Raw genomic sequence first — 23012 nt, 5'->3', positions numbered from 1 at the left:
TGAATCAAAACAGTTAGCTTGGGAAAGCCCACTCAGCTGCAGTCATATCCCACACACCCTCACTCTCACACACTCACAGAGACCTGCTGCTGATTCAGAATGAAAAGAGGAACTGAGAGAGATTCACAGTTTCTTTACAAGGATGCAGAAAGTCTTCTATCCATCCCTCACACACGTGCCATTCGATCCAACTCTCGACTGAATACAGTCAAAGGCATGTATGTCTTTAGTCACTGGCTGTTCCTGAGGTCATCTATTCTCAAATAAGGAGCATTGTTCTAGGGGATCTTATAGACAGTAAGTGTGGTAGGTAAGAGAGCTCCAATCAGGTGAGTAGTGATGTAGGGATTCCTTAAAGAAGGATCATTTGTTTTAGTTTATTTTGACAATGTTAACTGTTGTAATTGTATGATTGTAGTTAGATTGGTCCACCGGAGTAAGGCGGTGTCACTATGATCCAAGGGTTGCTGGTTTGAGCCGCTGGTTTGGATCATGCTGCTTGCCCTCAGCAACCAGAGTCCGAGAGAGCACAATTATCCATGCTTTTTCAGGGGTGGGTTGATGGCATCCCCCTCCATCAATTTTAGTGTGAAGTGGCGTGCTGATGTATTCAAGTTGGGTAACTGCTTTCCTGCCAGCCTGCTGGAACTTATCAATGATGGTGCATCAGTGGATGTTCAAAAGAAACCAATGGCTGAGTTCACATGTCAAAGGAAGTATGCGCTAGTCTTCACCCTCCTAGTGCAGTGTTGTGGGTATTGCCAGTGATGAGAGATCACTTAGTTAATTAGGGGATTAGTTAATTAGCTTTCCAAAATATTTAGAAAATGGGGTAAAATTAGGGGAAAAAATGTGAAGCACTTTTAAAAAGTGCATAGTGGTGCAGTCTCTTCTTAAAATGGATAACCGGGTCATTTTAACAAAGATATGTTCTGATATACTCTCTTCATTTCTAATTCTACAATTCGTAAAATTTACCATTGCATAAATGAGTAGATGAAGACTGAGTTTGTCATTCTGATATCTCCATGTTCGCAGTAGCTCTTGTACCAGCACTACTAGCTGCACCATAGTTGCTCAGGTAACCAGCAAATGCTGTTACAGCCAGGAACACCCAGTTTTTAGCACATTGATGCCATAAGAAAAAAAAGACTGCAGCTCTAAGCCACAAATAAAATTGTTATTAACGTTTGCAAAGAATTACATAGGATGTAATGACTAATATGGAGCGTTTATGGCCTGATTTATATCATAGCTCCAAGGTTCTGGGGTTGTGAGTTAAATCTTTGCTCAGTCTAGTTCTGGCTTGTGTCCAATAATTCTGGCTAGGTTTGGACACACCATGAGATGATGATGGATGGATTACTATTTAGTAATCACAAGCAAAAACAATGCAAAATGGCTAAAGAGTGGTAAGTTATGAGAGTAAAAAGGCAGGAGTCATATTGAGAGAGTAAGTCGTGCGAGAGTTTGGAGAAAGTATGCTCAGTTTAGAAGAAATCTGACGAGTACTGAAACAACAGCAGGTCTGTGGTCTGCTGAAATGGTTAAGCTGCTTCAGTCTTCTCTGCATTCAGTGCTGTGACACCTCTGTTACCATGATTAACGACTTCTTTATTTGTGCCCCAGCATCTTCTGGTGTCTTCTCGGATGGTTGGTGTTGGTAGGTAGTTTCTCACCACTGATCAAGACCAAGAACCACCAACAAGTTTTGTAATTTGAGAGATGCATTTCATTCTAGAAAGGCTCAATGTACAAAGCAAGTAATCACTTACCTGTTAATGTCACGGCGTATGTATGTAATAGTTCTGTGTAATAATGTGTGTAATTGTGTTTATGTTTATGTTTTATTTTTATGTTGATTTAGTCGGGAAGGTGAGTGTATGGAGTGAGTTTTGTGCCAAAAGTTTTACATAAAAGAATAAAAGAAATGTAAAGAATCAAAAGCAAAATTTGTATGTTACAAATTCAAAATGGAAAAAAATATATAGCAAATATATATTTTTAAATATACTTGGTTACTTTATTATGCAGTTATTTGAAAATGATTTCAGTTTGGATTTTGCATGTCTTTGCTTTTATTTTTGTGTTTTTGTGAATTTTCTGTGGATTTTGTTTTATTTTTCTGTTCAAGACTTTTGCTTCAGGAATTTCTCCTTTGCTTCTGCTTCAGTTTTTTGCTTCTGAGTTTTGGCACACTTTTCACGGGTGGGCGGGGCTTAAAAGAAGGCGTTCCCCTTGAATCTCCATTGGTCAGCTGGTTTTGGACTGAGGGGTTCCCTGAACCCTTGTCTGAGACTGACCACACCCACCCTGCCAGCTTCAAGCGTTCAGTGCACAGCAGCAGCAGATACTTTTACAATTAAATTTCATACAAACGTTATGTTTAATGTTATATTACGTTATATTATTCTCTGTTTCACTCTATTAAAAAGCTCACATTAGCAAGATGTGCTAAATATAATCCAAAAAAATCCACAGAAAATTCACAAAAACACACAAAAAAGCAAAGACTGGCAAAATCCAAACTGAAATAGTTTTCAAATAACTGCAAAGTATAATAAAGTAACCAAGTATATTTAAAAATATATATTTCCTCTTACTACTTGAATTTGCAACATACAATTTTTGCTTTTGATTCTTAACATTTTGATTGCAGATTTTTATTTATTTTTTTTGTAAAACTTTTGGCACAAAATTCACTCCTTAAGGTGCCGGTTGGGGTACTCACTTGGAAGAACTAGCCTTGATTAGTCTTGCAGCAAAAATCTAATTGTAAATAGGGACTTTACCTTCCGTTTTCTTTTTTGTTTAAATCATTTTGTCTGAATTGGAGTTTTTGGCCATTGATCACATGTAAACATCATTGGATATTCATTCTCAGCCCTTCAGTGACACCAATGTGGTGATGGCAACACAGCATTGCTGCTGGAGTTTTTAAACACATGTCCACTTACTGCCCACCTTGTAAATGTAAAGTTAGAGACAGAAGCTCATCTGTTACTGCACAGTTTGTGTTGGTCATTTGTCATAGTCCCAGAATGGGGCCCAAATTTCCAAATCCTTTTATTCTTTTATGTAAAACTTTTGGCACAAAATTCACTCCATACACTCGCCTTCCCGACTAAATCAAGTTAAAAATGTTGGCTGGATATTTCTGGTTGTTGGGTGATTCTCAATCCACTGAGAGTGACACTGATATGTTTAAAAACTCCAGCAGCACTGCTCTGTCTAATCCAGCATGACACAAATATAGATACATTACAGAAGTGCTCCTATATGGATACTGGAGCTAGTATGGTGTTCATTTTCTGTTAATATTCCTGTGTAAAGTCTCATGTTTGTAAATAAAATCTTTGTAGTCAAAATGCCTGGATTTGTTTCTTATGTTCTGCAAAAGAGCTGTTAGAAATCCTCAGCACAAGATTCATATATCACTGCGGTCATTAATTTGTTGAATGTCAGTGAGTGGTAAGTAGCTACCACTCTTGCATTGTTAAATAAAAAGTGTCATTTGTTGACCATCAGTAAATATGCACCTGCAAAAATAAGCTGCGGTTTATGAGTGTTCAAACATCAAGGTCATTAACAAAATCTTCAATTTTGTTTAGGTATTTTGTATATTTTAAATGTCTAGGCTTTTTGCAGGTAAAACAAGTTACTACGTTCTCCACAGCATAACTATTAGTCATTACCGTAATAAATTATTTCAAATACTGCTTTGATTTATACCTCATTATATTGTCTTTTTGACCAATTTGACAATAATTTACTGTCCTTGTGCATAAATGGCTTTGAGTGTCTAACACCAATTGACTGGTGAGGCCTTGATCATATCATGATCACATGTTTATTGTGTATCGTGAAAATTTCCTCTGGGATTTTTATATGTCCATAATCCACTACTGCTTATATGTCAACAGCCCTGAGTCTGTTCTCTACAGTCAATTGTGCATAGCTTTCTACACTGCTTTTATTTTTTTAAATAATTTCACTTTTATTTTTTAAAAATTGAATTGTAAATTAATTAAACAAATTTAAAATCAAAGCAGATCTACAAAACTCCACCCCCTGGTGGCAGATACAAACTACTGCAGTCCAACTCTATAGACAGATGGTTAAATAACTAGCTAACTAACTAGAAAGTAGTGAATAGCAGACGTAATAAATATGTGGGATTCATTTATTGTCATTGCACAGAATACAATGAAAATAGGTTGCAATATTAATGGCAAAATATAATCAAATTTAGCCTATAGAATAAGGAACATAAAACAAGTATATAAGCTAGTAACAATATCAGATATAGATCATACAATACACAGTCATACAAATAGATAATACTATATAAATGGGTAATATATAATAATATAGTACGAAAACTTAGAATCTCTGAATATTTACAGGTTTTAAGCAGGACCTTATGCCTTAATGTAACACTCGGACAAGGATTAATGATAAAAATGCAGAGTTTATTAACAAAAATGCACAACACAAAATCAGAGTCAGACAGGCAAGGGGTCAAAATCAGAAAACACATACGATATACCAGATAAACGCTAGATAGAGACACTGAGGCTGTGACCGAAATGGCTCCCTACTCCCTCATTAGTGTTGTGCTATGTAGGGCGATACTAATAAGTTCACTAATTAGTGGTAAAACGGGAGTGAATTCGGACACTAACTCATCATTATCATGCACCAGCACCGGTCGCATAAACAAACACAGGTGAGAGAGGGGCTGAACCGTGTTTAAAACTACATAAACACACGAGCTGAGCTCTGAATTAAAGTTAGTGAAGCTCTGAGCTGATCATTAAGTTATTTATCTGTTTGTTATTTTTACGCTGTTTAGAAGATGATCCTCACATTACTGAACTACATGAAGAAAACCTTAAAAATAGCAGCGTACACCGGCTCGCTCTGTTGCCAGATTGGTTTCATGCCAAATGTCGAATTGTGTCTGAAATTGTTTGGAGGAAACGCTGTGATTTGACAGGTGAACAAAACTACCAAGTGTAAAGAGTTGGGAAATTTAACTCATCGGTGTTGCAGTTAGATATCTAACCCTGCAGAGACAGAGCTTATTAAGTTATATAAGTTATTTCTTTCTTTCATTGCTTGCAAGGTTGTTTTTATGTACTGTTTTTACGTTTTTGTTTTGTGTGTCCAATGATACAAGGCACAAAACACATAATACAAATACGCAGATAAACTCATTTAAATATAATTTTTTGTAATCAGTGATATTTAAGATATTTATGGTATTTTAGTTAAGATCATGTTGGAATAAACCCTGTAATATTGTTAATATGACGAACATCAGCTGTTTGGGTGGTTTTCTCTGTAATTTTGTGGATTTGAAACACGTTTTACCCTGTAAATTGGTTTTATCTGAATCCCACTGTAACAATCTGGCAACCCTGGTGACTCGCTGTCCGCTCCGTTTCTTCGGCTGTCTGTTGCTTAGTTGCGAGACCCGCAAAGCATTTTGGGACACATTCAGCTCGCTTAGTAAGCAGCGAAGTTTACTATAAATCATGATGCATTATGGGAGTTTGTAGTGCCCTCAAAATCACGTTCGAATCCCCCCTTATGATTCGGACACTCAAAGAAAAATGGCTGACATACTCAATAGTGCCCTAACTAGTAAATAGGGAGCCATTTCGGTCACAGCCTGAGAGTGGAAATACCTCGCAAGGTGGCAGAGTGAGAGTTCAGGTATATATGGTGTGAATAATGAGCTTATTTTTCACAGGTGTGTGTGTGTGTGTGTGTGAGGAGTCAGTTCAATAGTCTGGAGATGCTGATCTCTGAATGGAGGAAGGACCAGTAGACGTGACACTTAATGCTCTCCAGGTGCTGAAGTATTGGCTGCCAACAGCTCCAGCACTTGTCCATAGAATGTCAGTGTGTGTTTTATTTACTGCATAGGTCCAGTAATCGTCCTGTTGGGTAGTTAGGCTCTAATTAAAGAAAATACTAAAACAAAACAATGCAATAGCGGTTTAGTTAAGATTAGTACGCGTATTTCAGCCAGTCTTTTAGTATGTTGTAGTTATTCAAAATAAAATGAGATGAATTTTTTTAAATTACATATCACACATTGGTAACATTTTACAATATGGGTCACAAATAACAGTACTTACAACAGTTACAAATATTGTTAAATAGTTCAGTAAAGTCTCAACTAATGATTGACACTAGTCAGTTCTGAGATACTTTGTTACAAGTTCTGTTAATGTACTCTTATTTTAAAGTGTTACACACACGTAATATTTATTACATATCCAATACTGTATATATTTAACACGTATTTAGATATAGTCTATATACACATTATACAATTATACTATATACACTATATACAAATTATAAATATTAATTACATTACAAATATTGGCAAACATCATTTTCCATCTCAAACTTAAACACAGAAAAAAAAATCCATTATTAGTAAAAAAAAAAAAAAAATGTGTGTTTTTGTGCTTTTTACCTGTTTTTCTAATGCATGCTATACTGATGTGTGCACCCCCATTTATTTCCAGTGAACCATCAGTGATTATGGTCCAGACCTCTACAATCGTAACATCCCCTGCTATTGCTTACTCATTTCACAAAACCTTTTTTTTGTACAACACACAGTGTGGGTACATAAAGGAAATGTGATAAATGTGTGGGAAAATGTGCAGATGACAGGACAGTCAATTTATTATACATCAATTTATGTCCATAAAACAGCATTAGAGATCTGCCCTGGACTACTGACCGTGGTCTTATCTTAGGGTATGGTTGTGCTCTATAGGGCAATTTTGTGGATAATTTCTAAATCAACTTTTACCAATGTTTTAGTTTTATGCCAAAATGTGAGTTTGACTGCTATACTGTCAACTAGTTTAAATGAGAAGTGCTCTTGAGTGGGTTATTACCTTGAAATTTAAGAAGCATGCTACTCACCAGAGTTTTGACACAAAATGCATCATGACGATGAGTCAACTTCTCTCACTGAAATGCACTGCATATTAGTGAAATGACTAAGACAACATATAGATGACTAAGGTGTCAGTAAAAATGGTTGTTAACTTTGTATTTAAGAAGTAAAGACATTATATTTACCCAAAAATGAACAGTGCACCTTTTTTAAAGAAATCACTAATTTATTTGGTTTACATTAGTTACCATCACAGACACATCTGCAAAAGCCTTATATCTCCAAAAGAGACCACTTTCTAGAATAAATAAAAGAATGGTCTTAATGGTCAGTAAAAGTCAATCTAAAATATTTACTCAAGGGAACTCATTATGAAAAACCTTAAACAATTTCTTCATGTATTTTTGGCACAATATAAAGAACATCTAACATATTCACACAATCAAAAAAGACAAACAGCAAAAATGAACATGCAAGGTTAAATACCGGTTAACATAGATAACTTTTACAAACAAGCTGCTTTTCAGCTGAAAGATACAGAGCTAGCTGGACTGGCAGCCTTTTTCTGTGTAAAATTCACTCACATGTGACTTAAGGAACACTTATGTAGAACATAAACTTGAGCATGTTACATTTATCTCATCAGTGCTATTCTAATTATAAATTTTCTTTAGGTGTGCTGTTTAAGATAGATACCTTTCCCTCTTTTTGGAATTCATTAATTCATCTATCCAGTCAACTAGTCAGCCAATCAGTCAGTATCTATCAATCCATCCATTCATTCCGAAAGACAATTTATCTTAAATATTACCCCAAAATAAAAATGATATAATTAAGTTTTATTATAAATGTCCTGTATATAAGGATTTACACATTTAAAATTATTCCTGTTGGCGGCGCCATCAGTCTCAGCAGCCATTCTGGGAATAAAGAACGGAACTGATCATCAGTGTCTCTCTACCTTACACTACCAACATCTACACCAAAAGCTGCATTCGCAAAACCACCAGCACTGTGAATGACCCCACCCATCCCTCACACGGACTCTTCGCTTTGATGCCGTCCAGCAGAAGATACCAGAGCATCTGAGCCTCCATAACCAGACTCTGCAACAGCTTCATCCTCCAGGCAGTCAGACACCTCAACACACAGAGACAGAGCTGACCCCCCCACCACCACCACCACACACCCAACACACTCACACAGAACTAAACTGAACCCCCACTACTAGTCACAAACACCCACAGTACTGTACTGAACCCACCTATCAATACACACACACACACACACACACACACACACACACACACACACACACACACACACACACACACACACACACACACACACACACACAGAGACTGATCTGTCTCAATCCCTATCAGAAACATTTGCTGCTCATTCTATAAGAATTATGAACTCTCTACCTCAGTTACTGTATGTATGTATATAGTAATGTATGGCCTATATGTTACAGTATGTTTCATATCTCTGCACCTTATTCTCATCACACATGTAGATTGTACCATGTTGCTACTGCACGGTCCTGTCTGTTAAATTGTCTCAGTCAGCTGTATTTATTGTAGTGTGATAGTGAAGTGTATTTTCAGCATATGTATTTTCTTTGTTTTCTCTTTATTTCTCTTCACTAATGTATGTAACTATTCTTCACGTAGACTCCTCCTATAGCAGTGTATGTCTAGAGTATGCTTAAGTATTTCCAGATGTATACCATTACACCCTATTTAAGCAGCTCCCCAAGTGTGGGGAGAGGAAAGAGAGCAGGAGGAACATCAAATTGCCAAATCTCTCTCCAAGGCTGGCCTAGGAAGCCTTGAAGATATTGTCCTAGTCTTTTGTAATAATTCATGTATTACACCTAAGGCAATGTCTGTGGTGTCTTCTTCCTCATCTTCAAGCATCTTTACAGCAAAGAGACAGCGATAAACAACAATAGTTCTATGTTAAATTCTTTGGATGTTGCCCTTTATGTTGTCTATATTGTATTGTATTATTCTGGAGAAATATAATTTAATTGCACTGTGTACCTGTACTCTGATGGAATGACAATTACAGCCTTTTGACTTGAAATGTAATGTGCTTGCTTGGTATGTCTTATGGATATGGAAAGGGTAATAAACATTGAAACATTGTAGTTTTGTAATTGGTTTTTCATTGAAAATTAAATCCATTCAGTGGTCTATAAAGTGACAATTGATAAAAACCCTAAAATGCGAACAAGGAAAAAACAAACAAACATGCAAGTGTTGCCAAACAGCTTGCAATCTTCATGTACAGTAACTTAATCTAAGTGTTAGAAACCTTCCTAAGACACAGCACTGTACTGCACTGCAAGTGTGTGCCCCACTTAGTACCATGCCTCTGTCTCTCAAAGGAAAATGATCATTCAAAGCGTAAATAATACTCCCACATACAACGCTCTGGACAAGAACTGGCCCCTGCTTTCGTCTAAACTGTCTTGTTTCCACAACAACACCAGCTTATTGTTCGCACATCATACAGCTGTCAGTTAACCCCTAAAGGTCAGGGATGTGTCACTGCTTCAGATATGAGATACAGTAACATCATTAATAGCCCCGATTAAGACAAGACCCCATAGTTTGAGTTTGAACAAGACAACCTTCCAGTGCTCTCTGAGGTGAGATCTACTGCTGATCACTGCAAATGGTATGTACTCCATACATTTCCATATTACACTTTAATGTAGTCATCACTTATCTAGTGTGCTGATCATGAATTAAACTGCTGTATCTTAGGCACAAAAGTGTTTTGTGTGTGCTATTGTAGACCAGTGTGGAGTAACAGTGAAGAGTGATAAAAAAAAAAAAAAACTGTTAAATTAATTTTAAATTAATTAATTAATATAATTAATATAAATGTTAATGAGCATTTAGTGGATCTGGCACTGGCACTTGTCACTAAGAAAAAATGGTATCCTATTTTAGATGTTACCTATTGTTTTAAAAGTTAATTTAGAGATGAAGGAGTAACGCTTTCATAGGTTTGAAAATAATGGTTTTATGTAACAATCTAATAATAACAACAACAATGACAATAAGAATAATAATCATATATATTTTTTGTTGGTTTCAGTTGTTTTGTTGTTAGAATAGGATCATTTATTGACATTTTACAACTTTACAGTTTTAAAGACAAAATTTCTTAAAAACTGATGATGGCATAGATGTATTAATAAACCAATGAGTTAAATATAAACCTAGTTAACGGATACACAACAATATACATGACGATCGCTGAAGGAGGAACAGATTCCATATATGGATGGCATACGCAAGCATCTAAACGATTATTCCTAGTGTACAGAGCCTCCCATACAGGCCATCCCCCACCTACACCCTGCCGCCTTCCTGTATGCTTACCGTAATATCCGCAAAACCGGCGTGCTCTGCTCTCTCGTTCTGAATAACCTCGAAAACTGAAACCGTGTGACCGTTTACACCAATATCATTCATGTCCAAGTGCACATATGTGTCACACAAATGGTATGTCTGTGTGTGTGTGTGTTTTTTCTGTATTGATTTCATTTTTCAGTTCAAATTAAGAAAGAAAGTGGTTATGGTATGGGTCAGCAAATTTACAGTCCTACATGTTTTACATACATTTTGGACTGTTGAAATCTTGCCAGGTGACACAGATGTTAAAAAGGTAAAGGTATTTGGAGCTGATCATACTGAACAACATAGCATCTTTAATAGTTATCAGTGAAAGCTTGAATTTAAAAGATTTTAAGAAAATTCTTGGGAATCTGACAAACACTTTTTAATATCAGTCACAGACCACATTTACAATTAAGACCACATTTACAATAACAAAATGCCAAAAGGTGAAGTGTTAAATTTAAAGACTTATGACAGTATGCTGATTACTGTCATTTTTGACAAAACAATATTTCAAACATAAATGAACAAAATGTTTACATGTTGCATGTTTGCATGTTGAAAATAGTGCAAAATTGGGGTTATCCAACTGTTTTTTTTTATTATATTTACACTTCCACATTAATATAGTACTGTTTCCACTGGCTAAAAGTAAATGAAAATATTCCCACATAACCATAAATAATACAGTTGGTGCCACATAGATCAATCTGCCATTAAACAGTAAATCTAACTTGCATATTAAATTCGGAAATTGTGTGAGAATTAAACCATATTTTTTAAGAACTTTGAAGGATGGATATAAAACATTTTACGAGAAATTAAGGCCTTTTTTGAATAAACATATCTATGACTTTTTAGGGATCTGTGGATACAGACACCAACAACTGAGGGGGCAATGACGACTAAGCATTTAACTGCACAGCAATGCCAGTAAATCAAAGTGAATATATCTTTGTGTGCTGTTTCTATTTTAGAATGTATATAAAGGTTGAAAAATCTGATTATAATATGAAACAATATGAAAAGGCTTGAGATCAAAGCATGACTCAGTGAACTGAAAATAACACAAGTCTGATTAATCAGTCACACTAGTGAGAGTATGGACTTCCTGCAGTTTTGCTGGCGAAATTCCAATCTTGCTCAGTACTAGTCGATCACTAACATAACTATGCATGTGTAAAGCAGCCCACACAATACTCACAAGCTAAACAAAACAACAACACAGAACTAGCCCCCACTGAGGCAGCAGCTGAAGAGAGTTATTTGTGCAGTGCCCTAATACAGAAAGACTCTGAACAAGTGGAAAATCTTTAAAAGATAAAATTATATTCTTTTTGACACATACTTTTAAAAATTTTCCAACACTGCTATTCAAATAATGTGGTTGGCTAAGGCCGTAATAGAAAGTGGTGAGTAAGAATTCTGTGTAGTTACCCGCTGCTAAAATAAGCCCTGATTTACACAGATTTCTACATGGAAATATGCTAACTGAAACCAGTTAGTTACCTGACAAACCTTTCAACCTTTCTTGATGCTTAAAATGGCTCTAAAAAATCATTAAAGGAAGATAATGGTATCTATATTTGTATTTGTTACATTGTAAAATGTTATATTTACAATCATTTACAGTAATATTGTAAATATGCACATATGGCTACAATAGCATGCAAAATTATTATACCCCTTAAATTGTTCACATTTTGTCACCTTACCACCACAAACCTAAATGTATTTTATTGCGATTTTAGGTGATAGACCGACACAAAATAGCACATAATTGTGAAGTGTAACAAAAATAATACATGGTTTTTAAAGATTTTGATAAAATAAAAATCTGGAAAGTGACATGCAAAAATATTCAGCCCCCTTTACTCAAAATCCTCTAAATAAAATTCAGTGCAGAAGTCTGTGTGCTGAATTAGTTAATAGAGTCCAGCTGTGTGTAATTTAGTATCAGTATAAATACACCTGTTGTGTACAGGCCTCAGTGGTTTGTTAGAGAACACTAGTGAACAAACAGCATCATGAAGACCAAGAAACTCACCAGACAGGTCAGAGATAAAGTTGTGGAGAAGAAGTTTAAAGCAGGGTTAGATTATAAACACATATCCCAAGCTTTAAGCATCCAAAGGAGCACTGTATAATTCATCATCCAAAAACTCAACAAGTCATGGCCATTCACCCAAACTGACAGATCGACCACAGTTAAACGGAAGGCACAATGTATGGTTGAAAAGTAACACATGGTGGTGGCAGCATCATGCTGTGAGGATGATTTTCTTCAATAACATGATGGAAACATGGATGGAGGTAAATACAGGATAATCCTGGAAGAACACCTGTTGGAGGATGTAATATACTTGTAACTGGGAAAGAGATCCAACTTCCAGTAAGACAATGACCCTAAACATACAACCGGAACTAGAGTGGAATGGTTTAGATTAAAAAAACATTCATGTGTAAGTCCTAACCTAATTCCTATTGAGCATCTGTGGCAAGACATGTAAATTCTGCTGTTCACAGTAAATTGCTGTTCACAGACATGTAAATTGCTGTTTTACCAAATTGAAAACCTGTGGAATATAATCAAGAGATGGAAGATGGATGATCACAAACCATCCGACCAAGCTGAAATGCTTGAATTTTTGCAGCAGGAGTGACAAAGTTATCTAAAAGCAGCGTGTAAGACTGGTGGAGGAATTTTTTTATACACCTGCTAATATCAAAAGCTATATGTAGCCAAATAAATTGTAATTATTTGATTACAATTTTGAAAACCATATAATTTTCATTAAGCTTATGTGCTATTTTGTGTTGGTCCATTACTTAAAATCTCAATAAAATACATTTAAATTTGTAATTGTAAGGTGACAAAAAGTGAAACATTTCAAGTGGTGTGCATACTTTTTGCAAGCCACTGTATATGCTATGATCAGTCATAACATTAAAACTACTTGTCTAATATAAATAGGTCCTTCTTGTGCCACCACAACAGATTTGAGGAGTTGAGGCACAGACTGCACCTCTGAAGTTGTCCTGTGGTTTCTGCCACCAAGATATTTGCAGTAGATCATTTAGGCTCTTTAAGGGACACTAGCAGTTTGTTTCTAAGGTCTAGATCAGTTGATGAGTTTACTTGGAGCGTTTTCACCCTCTGTTTGGTTTGGTTTCACAAAAGCATAAGTCTAAACACACCAAAATGCAACTGTGGTCAAGCCAGCCCCCACTTCAAAACGCTTGGTCAAACTAGCCCCCACGCTGTTTCTCAGACCGCGCATACACTGAACATTGCGGTAAGCGTGAGAAGGAACACATTTCAAACTAAAAGTCCCCCTCTTAATATCAAGACATTATGCTGTGGAGTGGTATTAAAATGAATCCACATGATATCACATGTTATGTCTGATATCACATGTCAATTTCATGTAGTCCTGGTAGTACACAAAATAAAAGCCCTGTAAATTATAACAATTATGTTATTTTAATACTACTACTACTACTAATAATAATAATAACAATACTCCTACTACTAATAATAATACTTGTATGTGTCACTCACTTAATAACAGGGCATTATAATGTGTCATTTCAAAATAAAGGCCCTTTCAATTATAACAATATTTTATTTTAACACAATGTTTAGACTGTTATTAAAAGGAATCTGTCTGATATCACAGGTCAATTTCATATAGTCCTGATAGTACACTACTTATACGTGTCACTCACTTAATATCAGAACATTTTGATGTGTTATTTCAAAATAAAGGCCATTTAAATGATAACAATATATTATTTTAACACAATGTTTAGACTGTTATTAAAAGAAATCTGTCTGATATCACAGGTCAATTTCATATAGTCCTGATAGTACACTACTTGTACGTGTCACTCACTTAAAATCAGAACATTTTGATTTGTCATTTCAAAATAAAGGCCCTTTAAATTGTAACATTTATGTAATTTTACACAATGTTTAGACTGTTATTAAACAAAATCTGTCTGATATCACAGGTCAATTCCATATAGTCCTGATAGAACACCACTTGTATGTTTCACTCACTTAAAATCAGAACATTTTGATGTGTCATTTCAAAATAAAAGCCATTTAAATTATAACAATCTTTTTTTTTTACCACTAAGTTTAGACTGTTATTAAAAGGAATCTGTCTGATATCACAGGTCAATTTCATATAGTCCTGATAGTACACCACTTGTATTTGTCACCCACTTAAAATCAGAACATTTTGATGTGTCATTTTAAAATAAAAGCCATTTAAATTATAACAATATATTATTTTAACACAATGTTTAGACTATTATTAAAAGGATTATGTCTGATATCACAGGTCAATTTCATATAGTCCTGATAGTACACTACTTGTATTTGTCACCCACTTATTAACAAAACATTTTGATGTGTCATTTTAAAATAAAGGCCCTTTAAATTGTAACAATATTTTATTTTAACACAATGTTTAGAATGCTATTAAGATAAATCTGTCTGATATCACATTTCAATTTCAAGTGGTGTACTATCAGGACTATATGAAATTGACCTGTGATATCAGACAGATTTTTTTTAATAACAGTCTAAACATTGTGTAAAATTACATAAATGTTACAATTTAAAGGGCCTTTATTTTGAAATGACACATCAAAATGTTCTGTTATTACGTGAGTGACACATACAACTAGTGTACTATCAGGACTATATGGAATTGACCTGTGATATCAGACAGATTTTTTTTAAATAACAGTCTAAACCTAGTGTTAAAATAATATATTGTTATAATTTAAATGGCCCTTATTTTGAAATGACACATCAAAATGTTCTGATATTAAGTGGGTGACAAATACAAGTAGTGTACTATCAGGACTATATGGAATTGACCTGTGATATCAGACATATTTGTTTTTAATAACAGTCTAAACATTGTGGTAAAATAAAAGATTGTTATAATTTAAATGGCCTTTATTTTGAAATAACACATCAAAATGTTCTGATTTTAAGTGAGTGAAACATACAAGTGGTGTTCTATCAGGACTATATGAAATTGAACTGTGATATCAGACATTTTTTTAAATAACAGTCTAAACATTATGTAAAATTACATAAATGTTACAATTTAAGGGCCTTTATTTTGAAATGACACATCAAAATGTTCTGATATTAAGTGAGTGACACATAAAAGTGATGTACTATCAGGACTATATGAAATTGACCTGTGATATCAGACAGATTTCTTTTAATAACAGTCTAAACATTGTGTTGAAATAAAATATTGTAGTAATTTAAAGGGCCTTTATTTTGAAATGACACATTAAAATGTTCTGATATTAAGTGAGTGACAAATACACGTGGTGTACTATCAGGACTATATGAAATTGACCTGTGATATCAGAAAGATTCCTTTTAATAACAGTCTAAACATTGTGTTAAAATAAAATATTGTTATAATTTAAAGGGCCTTTATTTTTGAAAGGACACATTATAATGCCCTGTTATTAAGTAAGAGTGACACATACAAGTATTTTTATTATTATTATTATTATTATTATTAAAATAACATAATTGTTATAATTTACAGGGCTTTTATTTTGTGTACTACCAGGACTACATGAAATTGACATGTGATATCAGACATAACATGTGATATCATGTGGATTCATTTTAATACCACGACTTTTATTTTGAAATGTGTTCCTTCTCACGCTTACCGCAATGTTCAGTGTATGCGCGCTCTGAGAAACAGCGTGGGGGCTAGTTTGACCAAGCGTTTTGAAGTGGGGGCTGGCTTGACCGCAGTAAAATGCACACCAATAAACCACATGAGCACATCATCTCCTCTGATTGGACAGAGCTGTCTGGAGTGGGAGCAAGAACGGAAATATAGCTAGTAGGTTCTGTGTTCCAGTGTGTATATCTGTGCAGTTTGAAGCTGCTTTAATACAGAATGTTGAAAACTTGTCGCTGCGCATTCAAACAGTGTTTTCAACAAGATGTGCAGCACAGATGTACACGTAGTAAATGGAGCTGCGCGGACGCAGGTAGTGAACGCATCACATGCGGCATTCAGTGTAAAACTGCTTTGCATAGACAGCGTTTGTTCATATCTGTGGTAATAAGCGTTATCTGGCTAATACATTATATTAAACTGTGTCTTATTAGCAGTTTAGCCTAAATAAAAGGAGTATATTTGATAGCTGGGTCAGATCGAGACCAAATCGCGTTCTCACCACATGCGCACCACTCCATATTGTTTCCACGCCTGTTTAATCGAACCGCACTAAAGGTACAAACAAAGCAGAGTGTGTTTTAACCAGACCAAATTGGGCTAGTGTGAAAAAGCCCTAAGTTGCGAGGTGGCCGGGCCTCCGTGGATCTATGAGATATGACCCTTGTGCCAGAGTTCACTGGTTGTCCTTGTTTTTGGAGCATTTTTTATTTTTAAAAAGGCATTTGCAGGTTTAAATAATAAATAAGAGGATAATATAGTAGCAACAAATTGTACAATAAAATGTCTGTTATTCTAATAAATAAAAGCATATCTATCTGGCCCTTTCTATTATTGTCTTGTGTGATTAAAGTAGGGAAGAACAGCATGTTAAAAATATATGATACAAATGAAATACATGATATTTCTCATAATACTTGACAGACAAAGAATATGCATCAGTAGCAGAGGAGTCCTAAAAACTATGATTAGGCTCATCACAACAATTAGATTTTTATGGGATGATACACTGTCTCAGAAATCAATGAGATAAACAACATAATTGTGATTTTATTAAAATAATGCCATAACCATAAATGTATAATTAATAATAGTTCTAAGATGCCTATAGATGCTCTTTTACTCAATGCAGTCCACTTTAGCATGTAGAGATGCCGTTTTTGATGAACTGATTATTATTAATCACTGCACAACTGGATTAAAAATTGGTAGAAAAGTGGAAGAAAACACAATTTTCGATATCAAAGTCAGCAAATATCATTGAGGTAAAGTTTATATATTGTGCGATAATTTTCTAACCTAATAATTGGGAAATGCCCAACTATTATCCAAATATTTTCCCATATTAATTGCAGTGACTGCTGCACTTCATCTAGCTAAACTGGACTTCCTTTGGACATTCTTTGTCATGCAAGTGATCAGTGTTCTTTAAACACTAAACATATGTACTATATGCTCAGAAAACTCTATAGTGTGTGTCAGGATAACAAAATAAATCACTATGATTAAAATACTGTCCAAATGTACCGCCAATAGATCAATAGCAACAGAAAAGCTGCACAAAATGCAACAATTCTATCGGTTATTATTATAGGTATTATAATTATTATAATTCTTGGTGAATTTGCTACATTTTTCCCCACTGTTCCCAACATTTTTGCTGTACCCAATTTTTTTTTCTGCAGCCCTTTGTTCATGTTTAGGTGATAAACGTATGCTGCTTTACTTGTTATTAAGTCCATTTTACCAAACAGTTTAGTTTTTTTTTTCTCAGGTTTGCATCTTTTACCACCGTTTTTTTTTTTTCAAGACTTTTGCGTTTAACACTACCAACCACAACCAACCATATCCTTCTCTCTCCATCTGCCGCTCAATCACACATTCACACGTCAAGTCTCTGACCTGAGGCAACTTCTCAACAAGAATACTTTAAACTAAACATCAGCGTCCACTTTAAGTCTTGATTACGGAGTCCTCAGCATGCATGTCCATTATTAGAAGGTTCACACCTCATTCACCACATGGCGGCTTGTGGTAGTGAAACTCTGCTCCTGACACAATTACAGGAGGAAAGTTGTGAGTCATTTCATAGTTAGTTGAATGCAGTCTCTTCCATGAGCTGAGACAGAGACTCCATCAGTCAGAGGAATCCCCAGCACAGCACAGCGTCCCTATCCACCAGGCTGGGGGTCATCTGGGCTTTTCCCTACCATAGAGACAGCATAGGCATACAACCAGCGACCAGCCCCCACCCACCACTTCCTGTTTAGTCAAGCCTATGTCAGGTCGTTGGTCGACGGAGAGATTCTTTCACAGGCTCAAGTGTGACTTCACTTCCTATGCCGTGATGTGTGCCTCTGATATCATCAGTTATGTCATTAAGACTAGGCATGATCACAGTTACCCACTAATGCCACAAGTGGAGATGACACTCCCAAATGCAAATGTACGTTTAACACACACACACACACACACACACACACACACAAACAATACGGATGTGCCACAATCATACACAAACCACTAAGATAATTATTCATATACAAATAAAAATATGAATACAAAATGTTTCATATTATCTGATGTCAATATACACAAAATAAAGAGGTTAAAAAAAGTTATCTATTACAACATACATTCAAAACAAAACTCAAAATTCCAGTATCAGTGTGGACGAGAGTTTCAGAATGACCATTAGTCAAATCATTGAGCTTCCCTTTTTTTTAAGAACCCTTTGTTACAAATCTGCTATTTTTGTCTTGCACATTAAAAAGAACATTAAAAAAGATTTCCTGTTGTTGTCTTGAATCAACATGATTTTGAGTGGGTAGGAACACAGAAAAAAGCACCTTTTTACACTGACATACTCTCAGCTGCAACTGCATCTCATACACACAAACTTAGACCTGCTGCTGATTCAGAATGAGAAGAGGAACTGAGAACCCTCCGTAGTTTCCTGCCAAGTGTGCAGAAAGTCTAGGTCAGGTTCGTTCACACACACACATACACACACTACGTAGACATACTCTCGCATCCGTACAGTCCCCCCCCCCCCCTCCCCTCCCAACCCCACGCACTCGGCTTCGGCGATACTCGTAACGGAGTCAACGGAAAAGAAAAAGTCATTAGTCACTGTTTGTCCCTGAATTTTTCCAGTCTCGACGAAGAAGCGGTTTTCCTGCGTCCCGAAGGATCTTATATAAAGGTAAGTTTGCACCTGTAGCCAGTATGAACTGCAACTAATCAAAGAACCAGTAGCCCATTAGAGCTCCGATCAGTGTGAGTGAATAGTACAGGTGAAGATGAGGACTGTTTTCTCTTGTGTTCTGTATGCTCTGCTGGCACTGACATGCTGGACTGAAACAACACCTGCTACAGACAAAAATGTGCTGGAATCTACAATTAAACATCTAGGGCAGTTTAACAGTACAGTACAGGTTAGTTGCCTATTGTGACCAGTTGCCTCGACATTGCATAATTTGTCTGAAGATTTTACTAAACCTATGTTGTTCTGTTTTGCAGCAAACAGACACCATTTTCTTCACCCCACCTGTTGACATTAAGGTAAGAGACATGATCTTTAAAACTTAATCAGACATAACACATAGCTGCAGCATGTTAGCAGTACACTCCACAATAATGTAATATCACAAATGATTTATTTCCATTTTGTAGTTTGCAATTAAAGGAACATTACCACTGAATAGATTTTTAAGTTTTAAGTGCCTCTTTCTTTGCGTTTTCTCTTGCGTTTTCTCTTTTGAGCTATTTTGAGTCATACGTAGAGAGTTTGAAGAAAGTGTGGCAAGTTTAGGAGAATTTTGATGAGTAACTGAACAGCAGCGTGTCTGTGGGCTGCTGGAATAGACGAGTTCAGATTCAGTCTCTCCCGCGCTCTCTGCTAGTGCTGAGAGTCTCTATTGTATAAATGAGTCAAAAACTGAGTTTTTCCATTTTTCATTTAGCAACAAACTTAGTTGCTTTCATTAATGCAATTGCATGCATGTTCTCACGGAACATTCTGAAAATACATGTAGTTTCATGTGGAAATTGTGATGCTTCCCTATCAGTTCTGTGAACTGAGCTTAGGAAGGGGATTTTAAAAATAAAGTAACAGCACTATTTCTGAGAAGTAAAGAGAAGTTGATCTTTGTAGCTCTATTTTATTTTTTGTCATAATTTAAAGCATGTTCTTCAATGCCTACACTAAAATGCAGTGTTGAACCAGGCTTCCCTGCTTATTCTGGTTTCAAATAACTTTAAATGTTAAAATTAAAATGTTTCTTGTTTGTTTGTTTGTTTGTTTAGGACTGCTGCTCCGAGTCTGCTCTTGATTGTTTTCGTTCCCAGATAAATAACATTACCAGCAACAACAAGAGGCTGCAAAACAAACTACACAAGAATCTGCGCAAATCTGTAAGTATGAGATACTTTGTGTCAGTGGGTGTCATTAAGGGATAGACCTTTAGTGAAATATTTATATACTTTTATTTAAATATTCTCTCATGTATATATAACATTACTCAATGCAATGCATATCACATTATATCACAATCTAAACTTTATTATATTATAATGCAATGCAATTAATAACGCAGGACTTAAAGAGACATTTGTAAAATAATAAGAAGAAAGAAGAAGAAAGTCTACGCTTTTCTCTTTTGTCCTTGATACAGTTCATTTTTAAATGCTTACACTGTTGTTTTTGTTGTTGTAGGAGAACATTGTGAAAAGTAAGTGCGAAGCAGCAAGGAAAGCGGTGAGTGTCAACAAAACACAACACTTTCACTTAGTTGTATAACAAAGATTACGGTCTTAAAGATTCCTTCATAACATGCTGAAAACTGATTTCCTCTGTTTGATATTCCATTTCAGGAATGCATGTCTTGCAACTTGTATGAAAAGACAGACAGCCACAAATTTCTGAACAATTTACTGCTCCTTTTGCAGAAGGTGAGTTATCTTTAACCGAATGATATCACAATAATCTGTACCGATTTTCAAAAAGACAGTACCAATCTTTGTTTTTAGATGCAAATGTTGGTGGCAGACATTGGTTCATTTTTTGTTGTTTAAAACCTGCCCAGTAGACAGAATGTGGGGCTCTGCCATTAGAGCTTGATTTTCTAAATGCATAAATGCAAAAGTATAAAAAAAAATAATAATATATATATATATATATATATATATATATATATATATATATATATATATATATATATATATATATATATAAATTATATTATTATAATTGTATACTATGACAGTTTACCTGAAATTACATTTATATCCCCTGAATTGTAATGTGCAAGTTAATGCTAATACACTGCCCTATTCACCACCATCATTCTAAGCCATGTCAATTCCTGGCAACCTCAACAAAAACAGACCTTTTTCTATAAGAGCGTAGATTTGATATGTGCACAGCACAAGAATCTGCCTGTCTACAGATATACAGATATCATTTCCCTCTGTGTGACAAATGAATAATCCCATCCCATCAGGTCACATGCTTTTTACCTCGGCCCCCAGAGCACAAAATTACATGTGGACTTTGTTTTTAATTGAATCAATATAAAATGTCATGCTTTTGTTGACTAATATTGCTAATTTCTATTACAGTCTTTTATAACCAAGTAAAGAAGCACGATGACGATGACGACAGGCGAATGTGTGGACGACACTACCTCATGAAGTCCTGTTGCAGGTTCAAGCCTTCTGGACTAACAAATCTATTTATTGACTATTTATTCATTATTTTATTTACCATTTATTTTGCTGAGAAATGTCCTTATTATTTGCAGATGTTTAATATGTTGTCAGTGTGGTTAAGAGGTGAAGCAAATATTTGCAAAATGTACTGAAATGTCCTAAAATGTGTTAAAAATGCATGTTCGTAATTTATAATGAGTATAAAACTCATCTGAAGTTGATAGAAACTGGTACTGAAGGGAAGAGTTAATCTAAGACTGACAGATTTGTAGATGCTGCTATAGCTCCTCCTGATGCAACAACAAAACAGTTACAGCCTTACAGCCTTTTCTGTTCATCTCTTTTCCAAAACGCGTAAAAACAAAGTGTCTCAAATGTTAATTGAAGTATCAATTGTAATGAAACTCATGTCTCATAATGAGACTTAAAGTATCACATTTCATATTCAATGTGTCTTTTTATGTTATTTATTTTTCATATTAAAGATTTGTTTAGCAAAAATTATGGTTGTAATCATTATTTTTGTGTGGACAGATTTTTTTATTAATTCTTTCCAGACATAGCAAATAATATAAAAAGTTAATAATACCTACTGTTTTGTAGTCACTGTTTGCAGGATAGACACCAGGGCCGACTAAGTGAAGGTTAATTAAGGTGACTTTTGGCCCCTTAATTGCTGTATATTGTGCTCACCATTTGTGGTATGGAAAGAATAACAGAACTGTGCAAGTGTCATGTTCAGCTAAGCTTTTTAAATTGTTTCCAATGCAGCTGCAGAGTAGTACAGTTTTAATATGGAAAATTCATGCAGGTCGGCCATACATCGTCAAAGTTTCTGTTGCTGTGAATAGTTAACTTAGAAAAAGTTGAACTTAAAGAAATACAGTTAAATATGAAAGATTACTGAGAACTTAAATAGCTAAAGTTCACTATGCACAGGAGTCCTTAAGAAGATAGCAAAATATTTTCAGGTTTGTAATGTACAGCTATTAAGAAATAACGTAGGCGTAGGACAAATTGAGATCTCAGAGACCAAGTGAACTGTTTGCTGGAAAAAGACAGCATGCATTGTGAACTTGGTCCCATCTTGCCTGTCAGGGCTGTTCTTTCATCTCTGTGTGAGGTCTAAGATATTCTAGCCCCCAATTTAGACTTCCCAAGTCTCCCGAAGGTTGCGGAAGTCTACCGCATATCAATAATAGCTTACTGATG

The 23012-nt window shown here is 35.3% G+C and overlaps 1 protein-coding gene across 1 annotated transcript; it reads left to right on the top strand.

The window, feature by feature from the left end:
- The first annotated feature begins 1398 nt into the window (after positions 1-1398).
- On the top strand, positions 1399-22523 carry il21 (interleukin 21). The gene is made up of 7 exons (XM_049475068.1): positions 1399-1412; positions 19131-19293; positions 19611-19652; positions 20397-20504; positions 20806-20847; positions 20964-21041; positions 21711-22523. Exons 1-7 carry the CDS (start codon positions 1399-1401, stop codon positions 21726-21728), a joined length of 465 nt encoding a protein of 154 aa, XP_049331025.1. The 3' UTR covers positions 21729-22523.
- The last annotated feature ends 489 nt before the right edge of the window (positions 22524-23012 follow it).

This window comes from Astyanax mexicanus, chromosome 2 (genome assembly GCF_023375975.1).
Source record: "Astyanax mexicanus isolate ESR-SI-001 chromosome 2, AstMex3_surface, whole genome shotgun sequence".
Classification (NCBI taxonomy): domain Eukaryota; kingdom Metazoa; phylum Chordata; class Actinopteri; order Characiformes; family Acestrorhamphidae; genus Astyanax; species Astyanax mexicanus.
The sequence above is the reverse complement of the archived record's forward strand: the minus strand, read 5'-3'. Positions and strand labels throughout refer to the sequence as shown.

What these genes read in the sequence shown, in the direction of transcription:
- il21 (XM_049475068.1), top strand. An exon ending in CCGAAGGATCTTATATAAAG is followed by an intron (nt 19,294 to 19,610) that starts GTAAGTTTGCAC and finishes TCTGTTTTGCAG; the next exon opens with CAAACAGACACCATTTTCTT. An exon ending in GCGAAGCAGCAAGGAAAGCG is followed by an intron (nt 20,848 to 20,963) that starts GTGAGTGTCAAC and finishes ATTCCATTTCAG; the next exon opens with GAATGCATGTCTTGCAACTT.